This window comes from Cyprinodon tularosa, unplaced genomic scaffold (assembly GCF_016077235.1).
Source record: "Cyprinodon tularosa strain WSP-4 unplaced genomic scaffold, ASM1607723v1 ctg381, whole genome shotgun sequence".
Lineage (NCBI taxonomy): Eukaryota > Metazoa > Chordata > Actinopteri > Cyprinodontiformes > Cyprinodontidae > Cyprinodon > Cyprinodon tularosa.
In genome coordinates this window covers 476,325-498,887 of record NW_024039098.1, presented here as the reverse complement: position 1 = coordinate 498,887, position 22,563 = coordinate 476,325, and the positions used below count along the sequence as shown (strand labels likewise).

Sequence of the window (22,563 nt, the reverse complement as noted above, 5' to 3'; positions counted from 1 at the left end):
CCGCCATGTTCTTTAGACTGAACTGTCACGCTTCTCGTTGCGTCACACCTCAACCCGCCTCAAAGCCAACGCTGATTGGACGTTCGTTTGGTGAACGGCTCCAAATTTTCTTGAATGGAGAGTCTCCAGACTGATCTGCAAGTTAAACCTTGAAAGCTCGCGAGATCAGGATGGTCTCTCGAGGCTAGTGAATAACAACAGCATAAACTAAATACTGGCTTACTTTCGGAGGCGAGTTAATTGAGCATTGGAGAAGACAAACAGCAGGTCTTATGTTTAGAGGCACAGTGGTATCTGAGTTAAGAAAGTTATGAAATCATGAATGCTGTATTGATTCTGAACACATGCCCAGAGAATTTAGCCCAAATCACTCTCCCATGAACTGCCTATTGGAGCTGAACTGCAGTAAATAGAGTAAAGTTATGTTATGTTTATAAATTAGGCAATTGAGAGAACATATATGAAAAAGAGAGCAAGTATTGACCTTTTAAACTTGCACAATGTGCCTTTAAGTTCTACATTTCCAATAAAGAATAGCTTTTTCACCCAAGTTGTGAATCTCTTTGCAGCTCCAGCAAAGTAACGTTGTCATCAAAACTACGTAACCTATCTCCTCTGGTCTTTGTCGCTCATTAAGCCATTAAGATTTTTTCAAACATTGCACGCAGCTACAATTCACACTGTACAACGAACATGGAGGGTTTTGTCGTACTATGAGAGTTCACAGCTCACGATGCATGTTCAGCCCGACGCTCTGATGCGATTTACCTGCTCACACTGCACGTCTAAAAACCACGTGGGACTCGGCTCTGCAGTGAGATGATGCGCTACTCGGACTCGTCTATGGAATATGAAGCTCACTAGAGTGAAACGTGTTGCCTTGGCAATTTTTGCAATTATGTGTTGAAAGCCTTAAAAAGAAAAGGCAACAATTTTTTTGTTTTGTTTTGATCTGAGAGGAAGAAGAAGAGTCCTTGTTTGCCCATGCCCACGCGTTTGCCCACGACGGTCGACTGAAAATCAAACATGTTTGATTTTCTTACGGACCTCACAATTCCTGATCGGGAGGTGGTCATAAGAGGCTGATCATCCCTCGTTACCCGAGTATACTGCACGACGCACGAAGCACGATCAGGCTGAAAGTTGGCCGGATCGGAAAATTGTCGCACAACTGGAAAGTCGGCCCGAAAAGGGTAAAAAATTACATAGTGTAACCCCGGCTTAACACTTTTTGGTCACTAATGCAAATTACCGAGGATTTGACAGACAAGTACAAATTAAATAAAGGAAAACTCTAAGCTAATTATGTGAATTCTACCTTCGTTTATGTTTAATTTCTTGGATCAAGATCCAGCAAAAAAAACAAAAAAAAAACATTGTTTTTTGCGTTAAAATATAAAAAATTAAAATCAATTACAAGCCATTTTTGTTTTGGAAACATTCAGATATACTAGAGCTGGACAAGAGGTTTAAAAGCGATTAAGACAAGAGATGAAAAACTGTTTCTTTGGCCACCATTTGTCTCGTTCCCCAGGTTCCTTGGTGGTAGAGTCTAATTCCACATATCATCCATCAATAATTCTAACATGCTGTATTGAGCTGCAAATGAGAAGGTGCGCCTTGCTGTGAGGAAAATATGAGTAACAATGTTAACACTCAGAAACGTGATTGTAGGGAGGACTGGAAGTGAACAGTGGGGTATACACCGAATACAAATGAAGTCTGAGCTGGAGAGAACATCAAAGGGATCCAGAGCTTGTGTGGCAGCGCAGAGAGGAGTGTTATTTCATAAACTTAGCAGGGGGGAGTTAGGAAGTGTGAGCTGAAGGAGTGTTTAAGTCCCACTGGACATACTTCCAAATCTACAAAGGAGACAGGGAGAGAAAGAGAAGGCTATAGTCGACATCGCCCAAAAAAGGTCGAGGATCAGAGACCTGGATGCCCTCCGTCGGGAGAGAAGAAAAGAAAGGCGAAGAGGGAAAGTCTGTGTTTAGGTGATGTTTAGTCACCTCAGCCACCCATTATTGCTCTTGCCCCGCTTTTCTGGCTTGCCGGTTGCCGTGGAAACGGCTCCTAGAGCAGCTTTTGCTGCCATCACAGTCACATCACTTCCCTGTTCGTTCCTCTGTGAGAAAACACCAGGATGAGACCCATCGCAAACAGCCTCTGATTTGATCTAAACCAACTGATACTTCATGCAGATTTTTAAGGACCACTTTGTTCCATCAGGAGAACAAAAAGGAGATACCGCCACAGCAATACAGGGATTATAAACTGTCCAACTCTTAATAAAGATCTTTTTGCATCGCTAATTACAACATATTTCTTATTTAAGTTTTCCTTTTCTAAAGATATACTTAAGTATATCTTTAATCTGGGTTCCTTTGCATGTTTCCTTTTCAAAATAAGATAATTTTCTATTTTTTTTTTCTACTTGTCACTATTTTCCAAAAGCCATCTCGGTATGTTTTCCCATTCATACTAGAAATATCATGTTAAAATCTGGGGGGGATAAAATGATATAACATGTTCATATCCTTGGATAATAAGCACTCCTGATGAGTAAGATGTAAAAAAAAAAAAAAAAAAAAATACAACAAAAAGATGCCATGTAGGTCCATCATTAAAGTACTCTAAATAACTTAAAAAAGAATCTTCACAACAGACGAGTTATCTGCTCCCTTTAAAAATTCTGTTTTTAGAGATCATTTTGTAAGTCATATTATGTCTGCTAGACAAAAAGACAAGTGGAAACATCTGAAGCAGACAGAGATATGTCATCATCTACAATACTGACCAAGTACAGAGAGAAAATATAAAAAACAAAGTACTGTCATATAAGAGCTTTTGGTATATCTGATCCTGTTGTAGAGAATAAGTTATGTGATACATAGTGTTGCAACTTTCAGATCATCCTTTTTTCATTCTGTGACCCTCACGTGTTTATCAATCCTATGATCAACTGAAAGGTCCTACAGAACAGGTGGTAGCACCGTCTATTTGTGGCTTCTTTAATGCAGAGCGGCTCTTCAGCCCAGGTTGGAACTACACCCATTTCCTATTGTTTAATTACACCAGCTTCATCCAGCATTTCACAAGACCAAATGTCCACCTTGAACAGTTTGATTGACGGAATAGTTTTAATTTCTTGATCTTTTTTTCCCATTTATATCTGTAATTATAATTCCGTAGTGGAGGAGTGAAAACAACAGCAACAGAGAGTGAGAGGGAGGGAAAAATAAAAAAAGACAGAAAAAGGAGGGGAGTGTGTACTCTGGGCCTTCTGCTCAGATCAGAGAAATATTAGATGATACAGAAATGGAGTGGAGCAATCCCCTCGGTCTGACTTCAAAGCAGCACATTTTTAGAGAGAAAATAAGGCCAACCGTTGAAAAATTCAGGACTGCTGAAGTTGCCTGTCACTTCAAGAGCGCCGTCACTACATTGGTACGATCAAAGCGAGGAAACATGGAGCATAACCTCCTGTTTGTATATGAAAAAATGTGACCATCGTTTTTAAATGAGATCATAAAACTAGTCTGCAATTTGTGTAGCAGTTTTTTTCTTATTTCTAGGATGCTCCAAACAGGTAATTAATAGTAAAAAAAACGTATATATACTTATGAGCATATAAAACTATAAAACGAAAAGGCCCCGTCTGCTAAAACCAATCAGGATTTAGTTTAAGTGTGATTATATGATGAACGTGCAAAGAACCAGAGTCTCGGCACCTTTAGGATGAAAGATGAAAGGCTCTTTATGTCAAAGTCTCACCAGAAGACAGCAGTAATGATGCAATCTTTTGCCCCAGCCATTTCAGATTTATATTTCATTCAGAAATAGGTGCCCGTCTCCTGAACAAAAAGAAAAAAAAGAAATCTCAATTAGACCTCCAGCTAGGACTGACTGGGGCATGTATATTTGGACTCCTTGAAAGGGGCCCGCATGGGGCCCCAACAGCAGGAGGCTGAAATATGAAAACAAGCCCATGATACTGAAGGGTTTCTGTAACGGCACTTTTGCAAATTAAAAACAAAAGCAAGGCTGAGAAGTTTAAATAAAAGACTGACAGTTTATAATAAAACGAGCGATGTAGCATCTGTGGTTTTATAAGAGCTCCTAAGCAGCGTGCTAACAGTTAGTTCAAAGCTAAACTCCAGTTAGCTAAAATATAAAGAAGTCAGGTGAATTTTGGACATCAGTATAAATTAGCTAACATGTTCTACTAAAGATTGCAGCAGTCTTTGTTGTTTTGTTTGTTTTTTAGGTGCCTTCTCCAAGGTAGCTTTTTATGTCTTTGCTAGCAGCTGCTAGCTTTTAAAATTAGCCACAGAGCTAACAGCTAGCATAGGCCTCTTGGGGAATAAATTGGAAATAATATTTTTCTACATTCTAGTTTATTTCTGTCATTTTCTAGGCTACTTGAGAAGCCTATTTTTTTTTTTTTAACAGTGTCCTGTCTGGCGATGTTTCAATAACAATAATTGTCTTGATGCCAAAAAAGAGCCCAACAGATTTTACTTTCACAAGTGGAGCAGTATGGCTATCGCCATAGTGTTCCGCTTGATTTACGCATATAAATAGCTTTATTATAATTCATGTAGGGAGTATTAAAGATTATATGGACACTGTAATGTAAGTACACAGGAAAGGAAAGACAGAAAAAAAGGAGAAAAGATGAAAGAAAGAGGAGATAAAAGGGAGATAACGATAAAAACATCTTCATTCTGCTTCATCGCCTGCAAAGAGATGTAAAAAGAACAGCACAACCAACGGATATAGTATAGTAGATACAATAAAGTAACACCTTGATACTATCGATGAAGTATAAGTAGTATTTAATCTGACAGGTAGCCTGTTTTAAGCAAATGGAAAATAGAACATTAAACGTTAGCGAAGCTGGTCTTTATACCACATATCTATAATTTAACTAAGATTAGCTGTTTGTTCCAAGTAATAATGAATGATTAATTATTTTTTTATTCTATTTCGATTTTATTCAATGGATTTTCAAACGATCTATTTTCACATGTAGAAAAATTTTGATATTTGATAAACTGGGGACAATATGGAGTCCAATAACTGGACATTTAGGCCAGACTTTGAAGTGTTTTTCCTGTTTCTGTGTCGTTCTCTGATGAAGGAGAGCTGCTGCCTCGCAGGCACTGTTTTTTCAGAAAGCTCTTCTTATTCCCTTCATGTCTCAAATGAAGCTCTCTTCTAGCCATCCTTAGAGCCGAGTCCTTCTTTTTACCCCTGTCCTGTTGATTCCATCCACATCTTAAAATGAAATCACCACTATTTGATTTTGTTCTTATGTCCTGATGACTTATAATCCATATTATCTTGGTCCCATAATTGAAAATAAGAAGCAAAATTAGTGCATACATATTTCTTTCATCTTTTATATACTTATTTCTATTTACTGTTGCTTTTAATCCTTTCTTTTAAATTTTCATCAGAGAAAATACCAAGTAAGGACTAGAAAAAATAAAAGGACAAACCAGAAATATGCAATTTTTTTTTTTTTTAATTCATGTGACCCCAGTTGGTATCAATTTAAGATTATGTAGAGAAGGTTAGAGCATCATGAATGAGATTTTAACAACATATTGAGATTTCAGCAGCAAAAATCTATCAGTATAAATTCAGCTACGTAGTTTGATTTTTAATGATGCATTTTACTTTAATTATTCTTCATCTTTAACGTTTAGAAAGATAAAGTGCCGTTGGTAACAACTCATAGTTTAGTTTACCAACAAAATGGTTTTATTCAAACTTCTATACAAATATAAAAAAAATACTACTGTGTTCATCAGCCGTTCTTGCTTGATGTGTTTATCATTTAGTTATTTATAGACCAAAAAAACCTCCTTGTACCAGGCAAATGTATCCATCGTTACCAGAAGAACACTCTTATGCAGAGCCGCCCACATCCATTGGCAGTGCTGGTGAAGTGGCAAAAAAAAAATTATATTTCAGGAAATCATCATAATCCTAAAATCATAATCTTACTAAATCTAATCTGACCCTCTTTAGCAGGGAAAAGATTCAATGATAAGTAACAAAGATTTTAAAAAACACGAGGGAAATTAATAGTTTGCTGGAACTTAATCAAGCTTAAATCAGACCTGACGAGAGAATCGTCCCAAAAATAATACCATTTATTTCTCACATACAGTTTGGATTCAATGAGAAGATCATAAATAACTAGAGAAGGATCAATATGTGTAAAAAAAACACTACCAATTGGTTTTACATTATTTCTGCCTGCTGCTACTTTAACCAACCAACTTTAACAAATTACCCACATCTGTATGGATTTTTTTTTTTTTAAATGATGAAGTAATTTCATAGTGGAAAATAAAAGCAAATACAGATGACTTTCGTTTTCATGATCTGGATGGATTGTTCATCAAAGCATCATAAAAACCTGAAAGGCTAATGTACATTTTAATGATTTAATTAGCCATGAATTTATTTCCGCTGTCTCATATTCTCCTGTGTAATTTCAGTTTAAAAGTACAGCAACTTTAGAGCAGCTCATTAAGTTGCACTTCCTGTTACTAAAAGCATTAATGTAGATAGAGCTATGCTGCAGGAATCGTATTGCAAATTAAGCTTCATGTTCCTAAATTCTTCTCTCTCCTTTCTCTCACACAAGGTAGAGAGGAGATGAAGGGGATGTTTTTCCTCATACCTTCCTTCATCTCTAAGCTTCTGCTCCAATTAACTCCCATTCATTATACGCTGCATGCTCCACCTTGAAGCGGAAGCCTAAAGCATACGACTACGAGCTCATCAACACATATGAGCATGGGGAAAGCTGTGACGTTTAGAGGAAAGTATTATTGGAAAAGGTATACAGCTTCAGATAAAATCTTTGAGATGCAACATAATGAGCAATTTAGTGTGTTAATGCAACACTTTATACACAAACGCATCTTCTGATCAAGCAAAAAGAAGCGCTTGGGAAAGATGTGCTTAATTAAAGCTAGAAGATAAAGTTTAGCCTTCCAAATAGCTATTTATTTATCCAACAAGGGATTTATTTAGCCTTCTGTCAAGAAAACTATAGAACGTGTACAAATGGCTGACTGGGAAGAATTTAGCTGGCCAGCAAATTGTCCAATTTGTTTTATATCTAAATCTGACTGCAGTTAAGGTTTGGATTCTTCTGTTTCTTCTATGCGGACAGCATAGCTAATGTGTCCATAACAGCAGGAGCATCGGTGCGTGCGATCGTCTTTGGTGGATTGCCAGTCACTTTGAGTCAGTGTCATAGAGTCGGTGTGTAATGCAAAGCGCTGAAAATGCTAATGTCGGTTGCCAACAAAGGCTATACTTGGTATTTGAAAAATGGCCCTGAAAAAATGACGGTTCTACTGGATGTTGAACCTCCAGCTAATCACTCAAAGCGGAGAGCAGTGGCGAAGCCGCAATGTCTGGCTCATCACTAAAAACTGGTTTAACAATGAAAGCAGGGAGGTCGTTTCTAAAATCTACCTCTTAAGGTTGGCGTAGGAGGAGCCAACATGATGCATGAAGCCCTGATGTGTGATAGATGACGAGCAGACAGGTAACCTGTGTTCAAATGATGGTCAATAGTTGAACCTCACTATTGCACTGCAAAAAATTTGAATCTATATCAGTCAATTTTTCTTAAAATAAGTGCCCTTTTTCTTAAATTGAGGAGGAAAGTGAAACATTTTGCCAATGGAACGAGACAATTCACATCTAAAATAAGAAAGTACAATTGTATCGTCTTATTTCAAGCACGTTATCTAATTATCTTATTCTAAGAGTGAAAATACTCATTCCATTAGCAAACCATCTCACCTACCTACTCAAATTCAGGGTAAATACACTTAATTTAAGAAATTTCTACTTATTTCTAGATCGTTTTTCCAGAGTGGTTAAGGTGCTGTTATATTAGCACCACACAATGTAAAAACATACAGAATGCGAAACAGTTTGTTTTCTGTTAGCGTGTTAAATCTGTATTTAAAATGTCTGAATATTCATTTTTAATAACAATAGATAATATTAATACATGTATCTTTTCTCACTGTGCTGTTTTGCTTAGAATAAATTGGTGTATTCATAGACGTTTTGCTTCTTATTACTGATAGTTTCCATCGTAAGTCTACGTTTAAAATGTGGGTATTGAGCATGTCCTACCGTCAACATAATAATAAAATAGCATTGTGGATGCAGGTAATTGCACTAACTGGACCAGGTTTCATTAGTTAGTTTGATAAAACATGGAAGGAAAAATTTGAACAAATGTTGGAGTCTAAATCTAAAGTAAAAAAAAACAAAAAAAAACTGGATTGTTTCTCCTAATGTTGCATAAAACGGTAAAGCACAGACCATCTTTAAGGCAGACTAATGTGATGATCTCCAGACTGTTTAGGGGCCTGCATGTCGGGTATGTCACATGCTTTCAGCCTAAGGCCGGGCATACACTCTATGATATTTTCAATCGTCGTAATCAGCTCCAGCTCAAACTGTAGGATGAAAAGGCAGGGTTTAAAACACTCTGATGCCATCTAACTGCTCACACTGCATGTCCAAAAACCGCATGACGGACTCAGGGCCAAGAGATGCCGCTGGTCAGACTCAGACTCGTCAACCTGGAAGAAGAACTCGCTTCTTCAAGGGTTGTAGGTTTGATTTCAACTTTAGTAGGGAAACTATCGGCCTGATGTCATTGATCCTATGAAAAATGATGCATGCTCTGTTTTTTATGCTTGACGTGAAAATCAGGGTGTATGTTGTTTACAGAGAAAAGCAGCATTTTGCTACATTTGTAAAAATTTTATGCACACACCAGATGCTGTTTATCAATGTTTGAAGCATCATCGGCTCTGATGAATGAGGAATTATGACCTTTTTCCACTTTGAAAAGGTTTGCATTTGAAATTACCAGTGACTAAAACAGAAAGTAAATCTGTGCCTATTTAAGGAAATATAGTCTAAATATGTCTGTTATATGTGGATTTATCCTATTTTTTCTTTTGAAGATGCAGAGGTAAAACCCACACTTATGTTTTAAATATTCTCTTTGTATCATGAAACAAAGCAAAATAATAGATTCAAGGGACAGCAAATCAATTTATTGTATAGTTACTCTATTTAACCCATATCATGTATTTTATCTTGGGCTGAAAGAATTCATTGGAATAATCGATTATTGAAATGTCAACAAATTTAGTAATCAATTAATGGTTAACTGGAGTATAGAGACTCTAAAACATGTCTTTAGCTCACAGAGCGACCTACTTAGAGTAGGAATTATACCAATTCCCTTACAATTAGTGTTGCACCGATACCAGTATCAGACGGGGCCCAGATACTGCCCTAAATGGTGGTATCGGTATCGGTGAGTACCAACAAATAGGGCACCGATACCATTTTGAGAGCCAAAAGTTTATTCAACTATTGTCACCCACTCCTGGTAGACAATAAAAAGTTCTACTGGATTCACTTTGTATTAGATTTTTTCCTGCTTCACAAAGGTAGGCAGCAGCTTGACAAAGCAATGATGGCAATTATTTTACATTATTATGGTATCGGCCGATACTGCACAGCCAGGTATCGGGGCCAAAAAATGGCATCGGCGCAACACTAATTACAATACCATTGTAAAAACATATATATAAACAAAAATGTTTTTGTCTGTCAATATTCCCCATTACCTCTACTGCTAGCCTCGTGAGACCATCCTGATCTCGCGAGCTTTCAAGGTTTCACTCGCTAATCAGTCTGGAGACTCTCCGTTAAAGAAAATTTGTAGCCGTTCACCAAACAAACGTCCAATCAGCGTTGGCTTTGAGGCGGGTTGAGGTGTGACGCAACGAGAAGCGCGACAGTTCAGTCTAAAGAACATGGCGGCTTCAGCCGATGAAACTAGCGTTAGCGTGGCTATCCAGCAAGTTTTATCGGAATTACAGAGTATTTCTTCAGTGAAAGAAGAGCAAAACACTGCTCTGGAGGCTTTTCTCAGAGGAAAAGATGTTTTTGCTCTTCTTCCGACTGGTTTCGGCAAGAGTTTGATCTATCAATTGGCTCCTCTTCGTCGTCGCTCTGTTAGTACATCATATGCTTCGTTGATCTGATTGGTTTATTTGGCCCGTCTATCACCAACATAGGCCAATCAGCTAACCAGTATTTTCGCCCCTTCCCAAAATTACTTCAACGGAAGGTTTCCAGATGGATATGCGGAGCAAATCCATCTGGCGGAGTCAGGTTACTCTACTGCTGCAACAAAGCTGTATTGTAAATTATAAACATGTTATTCACATCTAATTGTTGGTAGGGACAAGTAGGTCGTTCCAAAATTTTGGTAGGGACATGTCCCTATGGTCCCTATGCAAACCTACGTCCATGCCCTTCTTTGCACATGCACAGTGCTTGCAGTTCTGGTAAATCGGCTCGTAACTCTGCTTCAACAGGAGGGTTTGACAACATCTCAGGGGGAACGACTGAATTTCTAAAATGTTTGCATTCCTCCCAACCTTATAAATCCCTGATCAGGAGGTGGTCGTAAGTGGCTAATCGCCCTCATTACCCCCTGTACAATATATGACGCATGATGAGGCTGAAACTCCTCCTGAAAATCCTTGCACGACTGGAGAATCGGCCCGAAAAGGGCAAAAACTCATACAGTGTATGCAGCCGAAAGCTTGGGTTGAAAGCGAGATGCATAGGTAGCACTGGGATTTGATTTGGGTACGATGTCCTATGCGAAGTGAAACTGATTTTTTAGAAGATTTCTTTGGTCAGATTTCTTATTGTAAGGTATTTATCAAACTGAGACCCCATTTATAAATACATTATTTCTTTTACTGCAATCATTTTCGCTAAGATGTCTCATTGAAGGCAGGGTGCTCACCACTAGATGGCCCCAGTGAGCATTTGAAGCTTAAACATGAACCATGTGTTTTCACATTAGCCTAGTAAACTAGCCCCACCCGCCAGCGAGTGCTTACGAGTGGTCTAGCCTCGATCAATGCCCCAGGCCCTAGGATTGTCAGGCCAATCACAGCGCAGAGATGTGTTTTGAATTTTTGGATGCAAAGTGGGCGGGGTTTTGAAGCCGTGACGACAAAGCTGCACGACGACAGCAGCTTTCGATAAAGCGCTCCATTGAAAGTTACAAGTTCTCTTTTCTGTTGCTGTTGTTCAATGAAAGTACGTTCTAAGATCATTTGAGGCGAGAATATTATACGTTAAAGCCTCACTATAGGGTCCATTTACTGATTTAATGCGTAATTAAAAAAAGCTATTTCTGAAGTTGAGCCGAGGCTAACTGCAGCTAGGGCTAACCGGAGCCCGTCTGCAGCAACCCTCTCTCGGCATAGTCGTGTGTGAAGGACCGCTGGCTATGATCGCGATTTTTGATTCAGCTTTGGAATCGGTTTTGGAAGGATTAGATTTGGGGTTTTTGTTGAAACGTGAGCAGGAAGAGGCTCTACGCTCATTCATTGACAGGCTGTTTGTTTACACTCCCCCACCAGCTTTGTGTCGCACTTACTACGTCACAGTCAGTTGCGCTCATTGGTCAGAGCGTTGGCCAATAGGCACAGACATGGTTGTTTTCATCAACAATCTTCCAATCACTTATTCATCGGGGCCAGACTAAATTAGACATTTAATCTCACATTTAGTCTGGTTTATCAGGCTACAAAGCCTCATCTCATCATCATTAGATTGAAATTGATCCCGTTAAAATAATTAATTGGTAACATATCCAGCATTCATGTCACTTTAAAACAAGGTTAACAATCCTTTTGCTTAGAGTTGCTTTCCAGTTTTCTTTTTAACGGCTGATTCTGTTACCCAGCATGCACAGCACAGGAGCACATGCGTTTCTTGAAAAAGTTACATAAAATATGAAACAATGCTTTCTAGGGATCCAGACTTATAATAAGCTCTGACCCATCCCAAAAACACCCAACCCAAGAGAGAGAATTAGGGATGAGTTTAAGACTACAAATAAACTCAGTTTCTCCTCCTCTTTGGTGTAATACTCCGCTGCCCAGTGTGAGATGTAGCTCATTACTTCACGTCTCCTGCAGCGCTCCAGTACTACCACATTAATGCTTTGAGTCAGAGATCTTCTTTTGAGCATTTTTAACAGCCTGTCCTCCATTTTCCTGTTGACCTCAATCATAGAACGCGTCACAGAAACAGATCTCTGCTGTTGTCTGCCAATGCAAATGTTACCTGTTAGGTTTATTCAACGATGATTATAAAGTTAATGTGTGTACATATGAAACATTGGAGAAATTAGGTGCTTCACTCTGTTTACTGCAAACTGTCATGCAACGGTGGTAGAAAATTGCTGATGTTTGTGCAAGGCTAATCACGGTTATCAGGAGACCACTCTATTCTGTGATTCAATCAGAGGAGCATTTTGTCCTACGACCTGATCAATTGCCTTGTCAGAAGAACACCATTTTGTAACCCACCCCATGCGTTATGATCTGCTAAAAAAAAGGCTTCTGCAGAGGAAGTCTGTCAGAGAGTAGATGTAGCTGAATGTAACTCTCTCCTTCTGCAGAAGCTGTTAAAAATCCCTCTTCTGTGTAGACTCAGTTCCTCTTTTATGAACCTACATTTTTGAACCTAACATTACCTTCGGGTTTAAGGCTGTCCAATCTGAACACAACACTTGTGTTAAGAGCTGAAATGAGGCGACAAGTCGGTCACAAGTCATGATTTATGACAGGGACTGTGTGCAGGAGACTGCATGAAATTTGTAGGGGAGTTAAAAAGAGAAACATGCATCCGTCAGGAGACAAAAAGTCTGCATGAGTTTGAGAAGATGCATTAATGGAAAGATGCAACAGAATTTCTGTACAGGTCTAAAATTATCATCTTGGGAGCTTTTTTTGCTTTCAGGGGGAAAAGGGATTAAAGGTGGGGTGTGACTTGAAAATTAGATGGAATGCATTTTTATATTCAGAGCAAAAACAAGATAATGATCCGATTTGCCAAGAAGAGGTCTTGCTCTTAAATATTTACATAAAAAAATGCAACATTTAATAAAAAATCATGATCAAAGAGTACCTGACGGGGTACTCTGAAGGGCCGTGAGTCAGAGGAGGTGCTCAGTGCAACAGGAGAACCAGAGGAGATGATTCCTGCTCATCACTATGAGACTTTGAAGCTTTTGGATTTAATTCAGAAAGACAAACCTTTAAAAGAGAAATGACGCGTCTCAGATCACGTCCAGATCTACTCAGTCAATCATTCTTAAAACAGAAAACGTTGATTATACAAAAGAGAAATGTAGTTTTACATACAGAGAACGACTTGCATGACTGAAAGCACAGCCGTGTCGGTTACTTTTATTTTTAAGAGCCTTGCAATCACAGGACCTGATCTAATCAAGAATTGCACAGCTTATGCACCTGATAACAAGGACTGTAACACACTTTACAAATTATTTCTACCTACGAAGACACGTAAAATACCAAAGAAAATACTTATAAGCATAAAGGGTAGAAGCTAAACTAATTACAGCTGTCAAGAAATGGATTTATACTAAGAGATTATTTTCTATTGGTAACTTCCGGAGGGAGAGCATTTTGCACAACAACCCTTTGCTTTGTACAACCGGAGATTGTGTATACATGTATGTATGTATATATGTATATATGTATATATATATATATATATATATATATATATATATATATATATATATATATATATATATATTTTTTTTTTTATAATGTAACTTTTGCCCAGTCTTCTCTACAAAACAGCTCAACGTCAGTCAGACTTGATAGAGAGCAGGTGTGTGAGACGATTGTTAAGTCTTCTCACAAATATCTTAGTTTAAGGTCTCATCAGGAAGCCAGATGGAACATAGAAAACATTTTATAGTTGTCTTAAACTAACAGAACGGCTGTAATTGAACCAGATTTTGAAAATTTAAAATTTTTGCAGAATTTTTATTATTTAGAAGCACGATTTCATAAAACAATACCCTGACCTTATAGATTCCTATGTCTACAAATGATCAAAACTAGTACTATAATTAATGACAGTTACTAAAAGCCTATCCAAAACCATTTATAGAGCAAGTTACTGTTTTTAAATGGTAAAACATTCAATATCCAATACAATTTAGTTTTTTTATATAGTGCCAATTAACAACACATGTCATCTCAGGGCACTTTACAGAGAGATTTCAACCAGATCATACAGCAGTTATCAGCCACTGTGATACGGGGTCTACCAAACAACAACAGTCAGCTGGCGACAGAGTAAATTTAGGTCAAAATTATTTTATTTTACCAAAAGGGTAAAACAAGGTTCCAGCCCATATTACAGTTTCATTGATGCACATTTGATTAGTTAAAAAGTTGATATGTTTCATGATGCTGCAGCTGAGTTGCTATTTCATTTGTTTTTTGAGAAAAGAAACTTTTAAATAAACTTTTTAAAGCAGGGCTCACCAAGGATATGTTTGATGTGTCTAATGACACCTAAATAAATAGAGTGAGAGCAGCTGTTAAAGTCTATTCTAGAAGCACAAGATCTATATCCAGCCATTCAGCAAATATCCTGCTACATGACTGAACATCTTATTTTGGCATTTGACCAATTAGAATTGAATGATACTTGACCTACTGTAAATTATGCTGGAAAAAAAAGTCAAGAAAAAAAAGGTTAAAAAGCTAAGTGAAAAGTTAAAAAGTTAATTAGCCTAGTTAACAATTAACAAAAATGTAAGTAAAAATTAAAAAAAGTAAAAAACGTGTTTCTTTCACATTTTTGTGTTTTTCATGAATTTCTTATATAAGCACTACTATTATTTTTCTTAATAAATTCGGGCAAGTTGGCGTTTCTTTTTATTACGTTGACATTTTGTATCACAATATCCATATTTGTTTGATGTTACAACGGTAATATGATCTTGTCCTGGATTGCAATAACAGTATCGGCTGGAAATTTTAATTTTCAACGTATTTCACTGAGTGTCCTATAAACAGTGTGAGAAACAGTGAGACGCAACATAAAGAGCAGCTTAGTGTGTTAATGCTTACAGATGATTGATTAAAGCTAGTACTATAATTAATGACAGCTAAACTAAAATGAGCATTAAAATAGTAACAAATAAAACCAGCTAAAACATTCTAATAACTAATTGATACAAAATATAGTAGAGGAATTAAATGGAGATGGAAAAATCCAGTTTGAAAGAGAAATTTGCTGTATTTTCTAGAGATTCTGGCCAAATAGAGCCGCTTGTAGCTCTAATTGGTTACATTTAGTTCTAATAACATTACAGAGATATCTCAGAGAATTTGGTTATTCTCGCTTAAAAAAAAGCCCTATTAAATGAGCCTTTTTAAATCTATTCTATAGTGTAAAACGTTGTCCCTAAAGATAGAGGAAGCTTCTAAAGTTTAGCATAGCAGCTTCCCCGTCCAACATGCGTCCTGTTGTGAGGAAACGGCTCCCTGCTGACAGGAGCAGTTTCCTCCTCAGACAGATTTCTCATGAGGAGGAGTCGTGATCTGGAGTGTCGCAGACGGCTTGTGATGACAGCGTAGGTCAACACATGGTTCTGTTTCTACACCTCGTTCAACACCTCTGCCTCGTCTCTAAACTGCTGCCAACACGTCTTCTCTTCCAAAGCTATTTCCCCCTCTGCCTCCATTATAAGGTGTTTATTTTACATCATTCTATCTCTATTCTCCCACTCTGCAGAATCTGTTAGTTCAATCTCTAACGTTCTGCTTTTTCTCATAGTAGCTTCATCTGGTCTGTTCCTGTTTGGCTGTGACTCCATCCTGGAGAGAAATATCAGCTGTGCTGCTGCCATCAACTCCTTTGTTTATATATATATATTGGAGAACAGCCTGTTTTTCAGTGTAGTCCTGTTTCTCTGACTGTGACTGGCTGGATGGGCTCTCTTCATCCTTCTTCCTGTTCAAAGGGAGTTTTTCCTCTCCACTGTCGCTACAAGCATACTTAGAGTGAGGGATTGAACTTGAGTCAATGTAATCAACTGGTTTTCCTTAGATAGAAAACTTTGAATCAATTTGACTGGTTGATCTGATGAACTGGAAAGTGTCTTGAGATGACGTGTTGTGAATTGGTGATATGGAAATAAACTGAATTGAATTGGTCATACTCTTATAAAGATGTATTTTATCTCTGCAGGACGTTCATGTCATAACTTTCTAAATAACTGCTGATCAGCAGCTCCCCTGTTTTCTTCCCGTTTGTTTTTTTCCTCTCTGAGACACAAACAAGACGTTATTTGATGCCTAGCTGAATTCAGCTGAATTTTTTCTTTAAGGTTAAAAAAAACCAAGGCTGCAATCAGAGGAAATTTTCTCAGGCATGAAGATAAAAGTGCCGTGTTCCATCTCTTTCCAAAATAGTTTGATTCCTTGAAGTTACAATGAGTTATAAACATAAAATCTGCAAATACAGCTCAGATTAAGAGCATCGACAGCAGAATTTAACGACACAATTCAACTCAAATGGGGTCAAAAGTACTTAAAAATCACTAGATTTAGCATTATTTACTAAAAAAAAAGGTAAATATTACAATATTCTGATACCCAAAAAATAAAATTCACTGAAACCGGTTATATTATAATTTATATTATAATTTCATTGTGATATATGTTAGATAAGAGACAGAATAATTGTCGTCCACCTTAAAAAAAATGTCTTCATGAAAGCGTGGTAAGACTGAACCGTTTACCGTATGCCACAAGAGAACACAAAGATTTAATGCGCAGGAAGGTACAGGGGGAATCCAACGCTGTATATCAACCTGAACACAACATCACCATGCTGAAACATGGTGGTGGCAGCGTTATGCTGTGGTGAACTCCTGTATTAACCCACATATGGGACAGTGGTTCACTCCAAGCAGGAGAATGACCTTAAAAATTCAACCGGAGCTACAATAAATGATGTAGATTAAAGCATTTTACTGTTAGAATGGCCTAGTCAAAGTCCAGATTAGGGCTGCAAATAATTATTTTACGGATTGATTATTCCTTTATATCAATTGATTAATAATCGGGTAGCAAAAGCCTCCTTAAAGAAGATATTTTTATAGAATTGAAACGAGTCTTAAATGCAAAATATATATATATCTTTTGTACTATTTTAGTAATTACGATGAATTGATTTCTAAATTAGTTGCTTATTTACAATAATTGCTTAATCATTTAATTTCTAGTCCAGATGTAAATTAAACAGAGAATCTGTAGCAAGACTTTGCTGCTTTACCTCCAATTTCAGCCGTATGTAAATGCACATCACACATTTTAAAGAATAAAAAGTCATGCACTCAAGCATGCACAGCTTTGTTATCCAATTAATAAACTCATAATAAATACCTGTGACATAAAGTGTAATAAAGTTTTTAAAGGCTTGTATTTGTCGCAAAGCAACCTGCTGCAGCAGAGTGTTGTTTTTTTTTAATGAGCAGGATTCTGTTTCCAGGTTTCCAGCCCAATTTCTCCCCTGGTAGCCTGTTTAGCTCCTCACCCATCTGTCTCGCCTCCTGCTTCAGGTACCAGCCTGATTCTGGGCTGCATGATCTACCCCGACGGCTGGGACAGCGACGAGGTGAAGCGGATGTGCGGCGAACAGACGGACAAGTACGCCCTGGGTGCCTGCTCGGTCCGCTGGGCCTACATCCTGGCCATCATGGGCATCATGGATGCTCTCATCCTCTCCTTCTTGGCTTTTGTGCTTGGAAACCGGCAGGATAATCTGATGTCTGAGGATCTGCTGGGAGAAAGTAAGACAACAATCTACATTATTTGCCTTTATAATATATCAGTTTACACTGATTGTTCAAGAGTTCATATTAGGACAAGGTTCAAAAGAATGTTTTTGTCTCAGCAGCAGCTAAAAAATTGTTTTTTTTTTTCTGTTTGAGCAGAAACTAAAAAATAAATGAGCTGTGTTTAATAACTGAATAATGGATAGAAGCAAGACAACATCAGAGAGCTCTTAGATCGATCTTTAGAGTCAGAGAAAACAACAGGGGAATAAAATCATTCTTTTCTACTAAAACAGATATTTATTTTATTTATGTCTTTCATTTTAAGGTAAAAACAGACAGTCTGATATTTTACGTTCCAGTTATAGCAGTTTACAAACACTAAACAAAGATACTTTTCAGATGAAAGTAAAACTTATCGTAATACCTTTTGATATTCGTCCTAATTTTTAGGGCTTTTTAATGCATTAAATTAAGCAGATCATATCATTTTGGATAAAAAATAGCTTGAATTTCACATCTAGTTATATGAAATAGATTAACCCAAACTTAGTCCATATGATTCCATTGGAATCCAGTCAAACAGCCCAATTCCTGATTACTGAATTTCCCTTTAGGATAAATAAAAGTATTTTGACAGAATTACATACAATTGAGTCCAGATTATGTTGAAATACAAACCCTATTCGGTTATATTTTATGATATTTAGAAAAAAGTAATCTAAGATAGTATGGCTGGTTGTATAAAATCATCAACTTTGCATCATTTCCTCATCCCAACAAGCATGAGGTGACAGTGGAGAGGAACAACTCCTTTTAAACAGAAGAGTCAGTATGAATGATCCGTAAAAACATTTAGTCTGGAAGGAAAAAAACGAAATAAGTTGTTACAAAATCTTATAAGCTTCTATCACTAATCTTAGTTAGGACAAAAACTAATCATTTCTTCTCCTCGTGAAGCAATAATTGGTTATGACCCAAACAGAGGCGTAGCCAGAGTTTTTATAAGGGTGGCCAGGCAATAACCACTGTAGACTGAGGGGGGGCCGAAAGCGGATTGGCACCAGAACCTCAGTGTCAATCTACTCTGTTCCAACAGGAAAAATGAACGAGCAAAACATCCATATTTTCTAAATAAAGACAAACTATACTTTCCTACAGCCTTTGCTAACAAATAGATGCATATATTTCAAAATCTGTAATTTCTAGATAAAAGGTATAGTGAATAAAACTCAGTTTTGAGTTCTGGGGCATAAATTAATCATTATCATTACTTACTTGTATCAATAAAAATTCTGCATAAAATTGATATTCACAAGCACTAATATCTACATAAATTGATTATTTGATCATTTTTTAATTAAAATTGTTATTATCCTCATGAATTGGAAGAGTAAGGATAAACTCAACATCAATCAGTACAGAGATCTGTTGTTGGATCATATTAATCTTGAGACAGCATCTGCATCCCCATCAGACCGATCTCTCTGGGCTCCCTTGATCGGCTCCATCACTTAGTGTAGTGGGGGGCTATGGGGTGCGTCTTGTGGGGCGCGGGGGCTAGTTCGGGGGTCCTTGGGTCCTGGGGGCTCGGGGGGGTGCTCGGAGCGGGGTGCCTGGCGGGTCTGGCCCGGGGGACTGTTGCCCCCGTCGGGGCGGGGTCTGGGGCGCCGCGGGGGGGTCCTGCGGCGGCCGCGTGCGGTGCTCTTGGGGGATTCCGTGGTGGCGGACGTGGGCTACTGGCCTGGTGGCTGTGCTGCTGCTGGGTGGGGCTGGGCGCCGGGCATCGGTTCTTTTGTGGTGCTGGCCGGGGTGCTTCTGCTCTGCGGGGCGTCGGGGCGTGCCTCGTCTTCCGGTGCCGGGTTTCGGTGGTTGGCCGTGGTGCTTGCCGTGGTTGCGTCGTCCGGGGGGGGGCGTGGGTGGTCGCGCCTGTGGCCGGGGTTCGTGTGTGTCTGTTGTGGGCGGGTTGCGGGCGTCGGGGGTCCCTTTGGAGTGCCCCCGGGTCGGGGTGTGGCTTCGCTCTGTTGGGGCGGGTGCCGGTGACGCGTGGTGCGGTGCATCGTGCGCGGCTTGGGAGTGGAGGGTTGCTCGGTGTTTGGCGGCGGGGGGGGGACGGGCCGTGGCCGGCGTGGCCGTCCTCCTCTCGGCGGCCTGTGGGCGGTGCGGGGCCGGAGCGGGGTGGGTCGTGCTGCTTTCGCGCCGGGCGCGGCGGGGGTGGTGGGGTCGCGTCTGCTGCTTTCTTTTTGCTGCTTGTGCCGGCTTCTGGCGGCTGGGGCGGCCTTGCTGCTCTGGCTCTCTGGCGTGCGCCGGGTGGGGCTGCTCTGTCCTTTGCTTTGCCTTGCGGCTGTGTTTGCTGTGGTCGGTGGGGGCGGGGTGGTTTCGTTGTGTTTTTGGGTGGGGGAGTCCGCCTGGGGGCTTGGTTGGTGCCGTCGGTTCGTCCTTCCGGTGTTGTTTCTGTTGGGGCTGCTCGGGCCCCCGCATGCCGGCGGTGCGCTGCCGGGGGGATTCCTGTTCGGCGGGCTTGCCTGTCTCCTGGGAGGGCAGGCATGTTGACTTTTCTGGGGAGGAGCATCTGGGTGGAGGGGTCCTCGTGGTGTGGCGGTGGGTGTTGGGCACTGGCTTGTTTGCGGCCGTTCTTCTCCGGTGAGGGGGAGAATATTATAATTTTTTTGTTTTTGTTTGTTTTTTGTGTGGGAGGGGGTGTGTGGGCGGGGGGATCGGGGCTTGGAGTGGGGCTCGGGATTTGCGCTTAGCTGTGTTGTGTGGCTTTCTTCTTCTTCGGATTGGTGCTGTGGGACCGGTGTTGGGGGGAGTCGTTCGGGGGCCGGGGTCGGGGTGGGGGTGCTGGCGCCGGTGCCGGGGGTTTTTGGGCATTGCCCGGCCCTACTGCGGGGTGGGTCTGGGGTGGCTCCTTGGGCCTGGGATCCCTGGGGCGCATTGCCCTTGGGCGGGGTCCCCGGTGGGGGTTCGGGTTCTGTGGGGAGTGCTGCTTGGGTTCTGGGCCGGTGTACGCCTGGCTGTCTGTCCCTGCTGCCACGGCCTCTGGTGTGCCGGGGTGCCTCGGGGCCTGCTGGGCTGGGGGGGGCATGGACATTAACACCTATGGCAAGTGCTTACCCCCTCACGGGTTTGCACTCTGTAAGTGGGGGAAGGGGAGGGAGGGGGAGTAGGTATGATCTCGGCCTGGATGTCTTCTGTCGCTTGTGTGGTGAGTAGCTTGATTGTTATTGTAGGGGAGGGATTACATCTCCGGAGGGGGGGTGGGGGGTGGTGATAGAGGGAAGAAGATCTTTGAAGGGCTTTGGGTCTGGCTCCCTGTCTTGGTCCTGGTCCGTGCTGCCCCCTGGTGGGGCTTCGTCCGGGGTGGGGGCTCTGCGTGTTGCGCGTTGGCTGGCCGGCTGGGATTGTCCCTTCCCTTATTCATTTATTTATTTATTATTATTTTTTTTTCTTATCTTCCTTTTATATTTTTTTATTTATTTATTTATTTATTTATTTTTTTTTTATTATTATTTTTTTTTTATTTAATTTATTTATTTATTTATTTTTTTTAATTTTATTTATTTATCTACTTATTTATTTATTTATTTTTTTTATTATTATTATTTTTTTGGATGGACAGGACGGGGGGGGGTGGTGGAGTCGGCTCCGTGCCCGGCTGGCTGGTGGGTCCTGCTGCCGGTCCCATGCCCCCGGGCTATGGTGGTGAAACTGGTGGGGCCCCCTTCTCTGGGGGGGCTCTCGGGGAACGGGGGTGCCTATTGGAGTCAGCGGGGGAGCTGGCTCCCTGGGAGTGCAGCAGGCACCCCAGTCCTTTGCTCCCCATCCCCGAAATCCTCCCTCTGCCTGCTCCATCACTCGGCCACACATGTAGGTTTTTGGGGAGGGGGTCGTTACTGGAGGGCCACACCTTCTGATGACGTCCCCCACCCCAATTTTATTTTGCATTTTAGACACTTCCATCTACATCATTTTCACAACACACATCTATGTAGGGCATTTTCGGGGGGTGGGGGTCAGGGCCACCGGGGGGGGGGCTTATTTTATGGGCCTCACCACGGTCGGCCTCCTCCATCCCCTCTCGCATCTAGACATTGAGGGTTGAGGGTTGTCGAAGGGGGAGGGTGTGCTGGCACCGTCTATCTCCTGGAGGGGGGGTGGAGTGTGCCGGACACCCCCTCTTGGTACTCCCAGTTTTAATTGCATCTGAGAGCAACACGCAACAACACCACATTCGAGCGGGCGCAGTGAGGATCGGGGTCTTCTCACACCCCTGTTCTCCGGCTGCCGCCTGGAGTCTGGGGCCTGGAGGAAGAGCGGGCCACCTGGTCCGTGGTTTTGGCTGGGGCTGGCTGCGGGGCCTAGGTGGCCTGCTGGTGGCGGGGCTGTCACCTCTGCTCTCCCCAAAGAAGGTTGGAAGGAGGGGCATGAAGTGCCTGGTTGAAGGTTTTTTTTTTTTTTTTTTTTGTTCTTTTCGGGGGGGGGGGGCGGTTCTGGTTGGGTGGCCGGCGCGGGATGGGTGGGCCCCGGTCCCGGGGGGGGCTCTTGCGGGGGGTGGTCCGGTCCGTGTGCGGGGTGGGGGGCCGGGCTTGAAGCAGGAAAGAGATGGGTTGGTGTGGCGGTGTCGCCGCTCCCCTCCCCTCACATCCGGATTTTAGGTTCACTTATGGGGTCATCCGATAGTCCCGGGACCGACCACCGGTGTCACCGGGTTTTTGGTCCTGGTATTATTGGATGTGAGTGTTATGTGTGAATGTGTGTCTGCGTTGTTATTTTCTTTATTT

The 22,563-nt window shown here is 40.9% G+C and overlaps 1 protein-coding gene across 1 annotated transcript in view; it reads left to right on the top strand.

Annotated features, from left to right (window-relative positions):
* The window catches only part of lhfpl3 (LHFPL tetraspan subfamily member 3), a 56,925-nt gene that overhangs the window by 28,379 nt on the left and 5,983 nt on the right, over window positions 1–22,563 (top strand). The window contains exon 2 of the mRNA XM_038297082.1: window positions 17,564–17,794. Coding sequence (XP_038153010.1) covers window positions 17,564–17,794 — 231 coding nt within the window. The remainder of the gene's footprint in view (window positions 1–17,563; window positions 17,795–22,563) is intronic.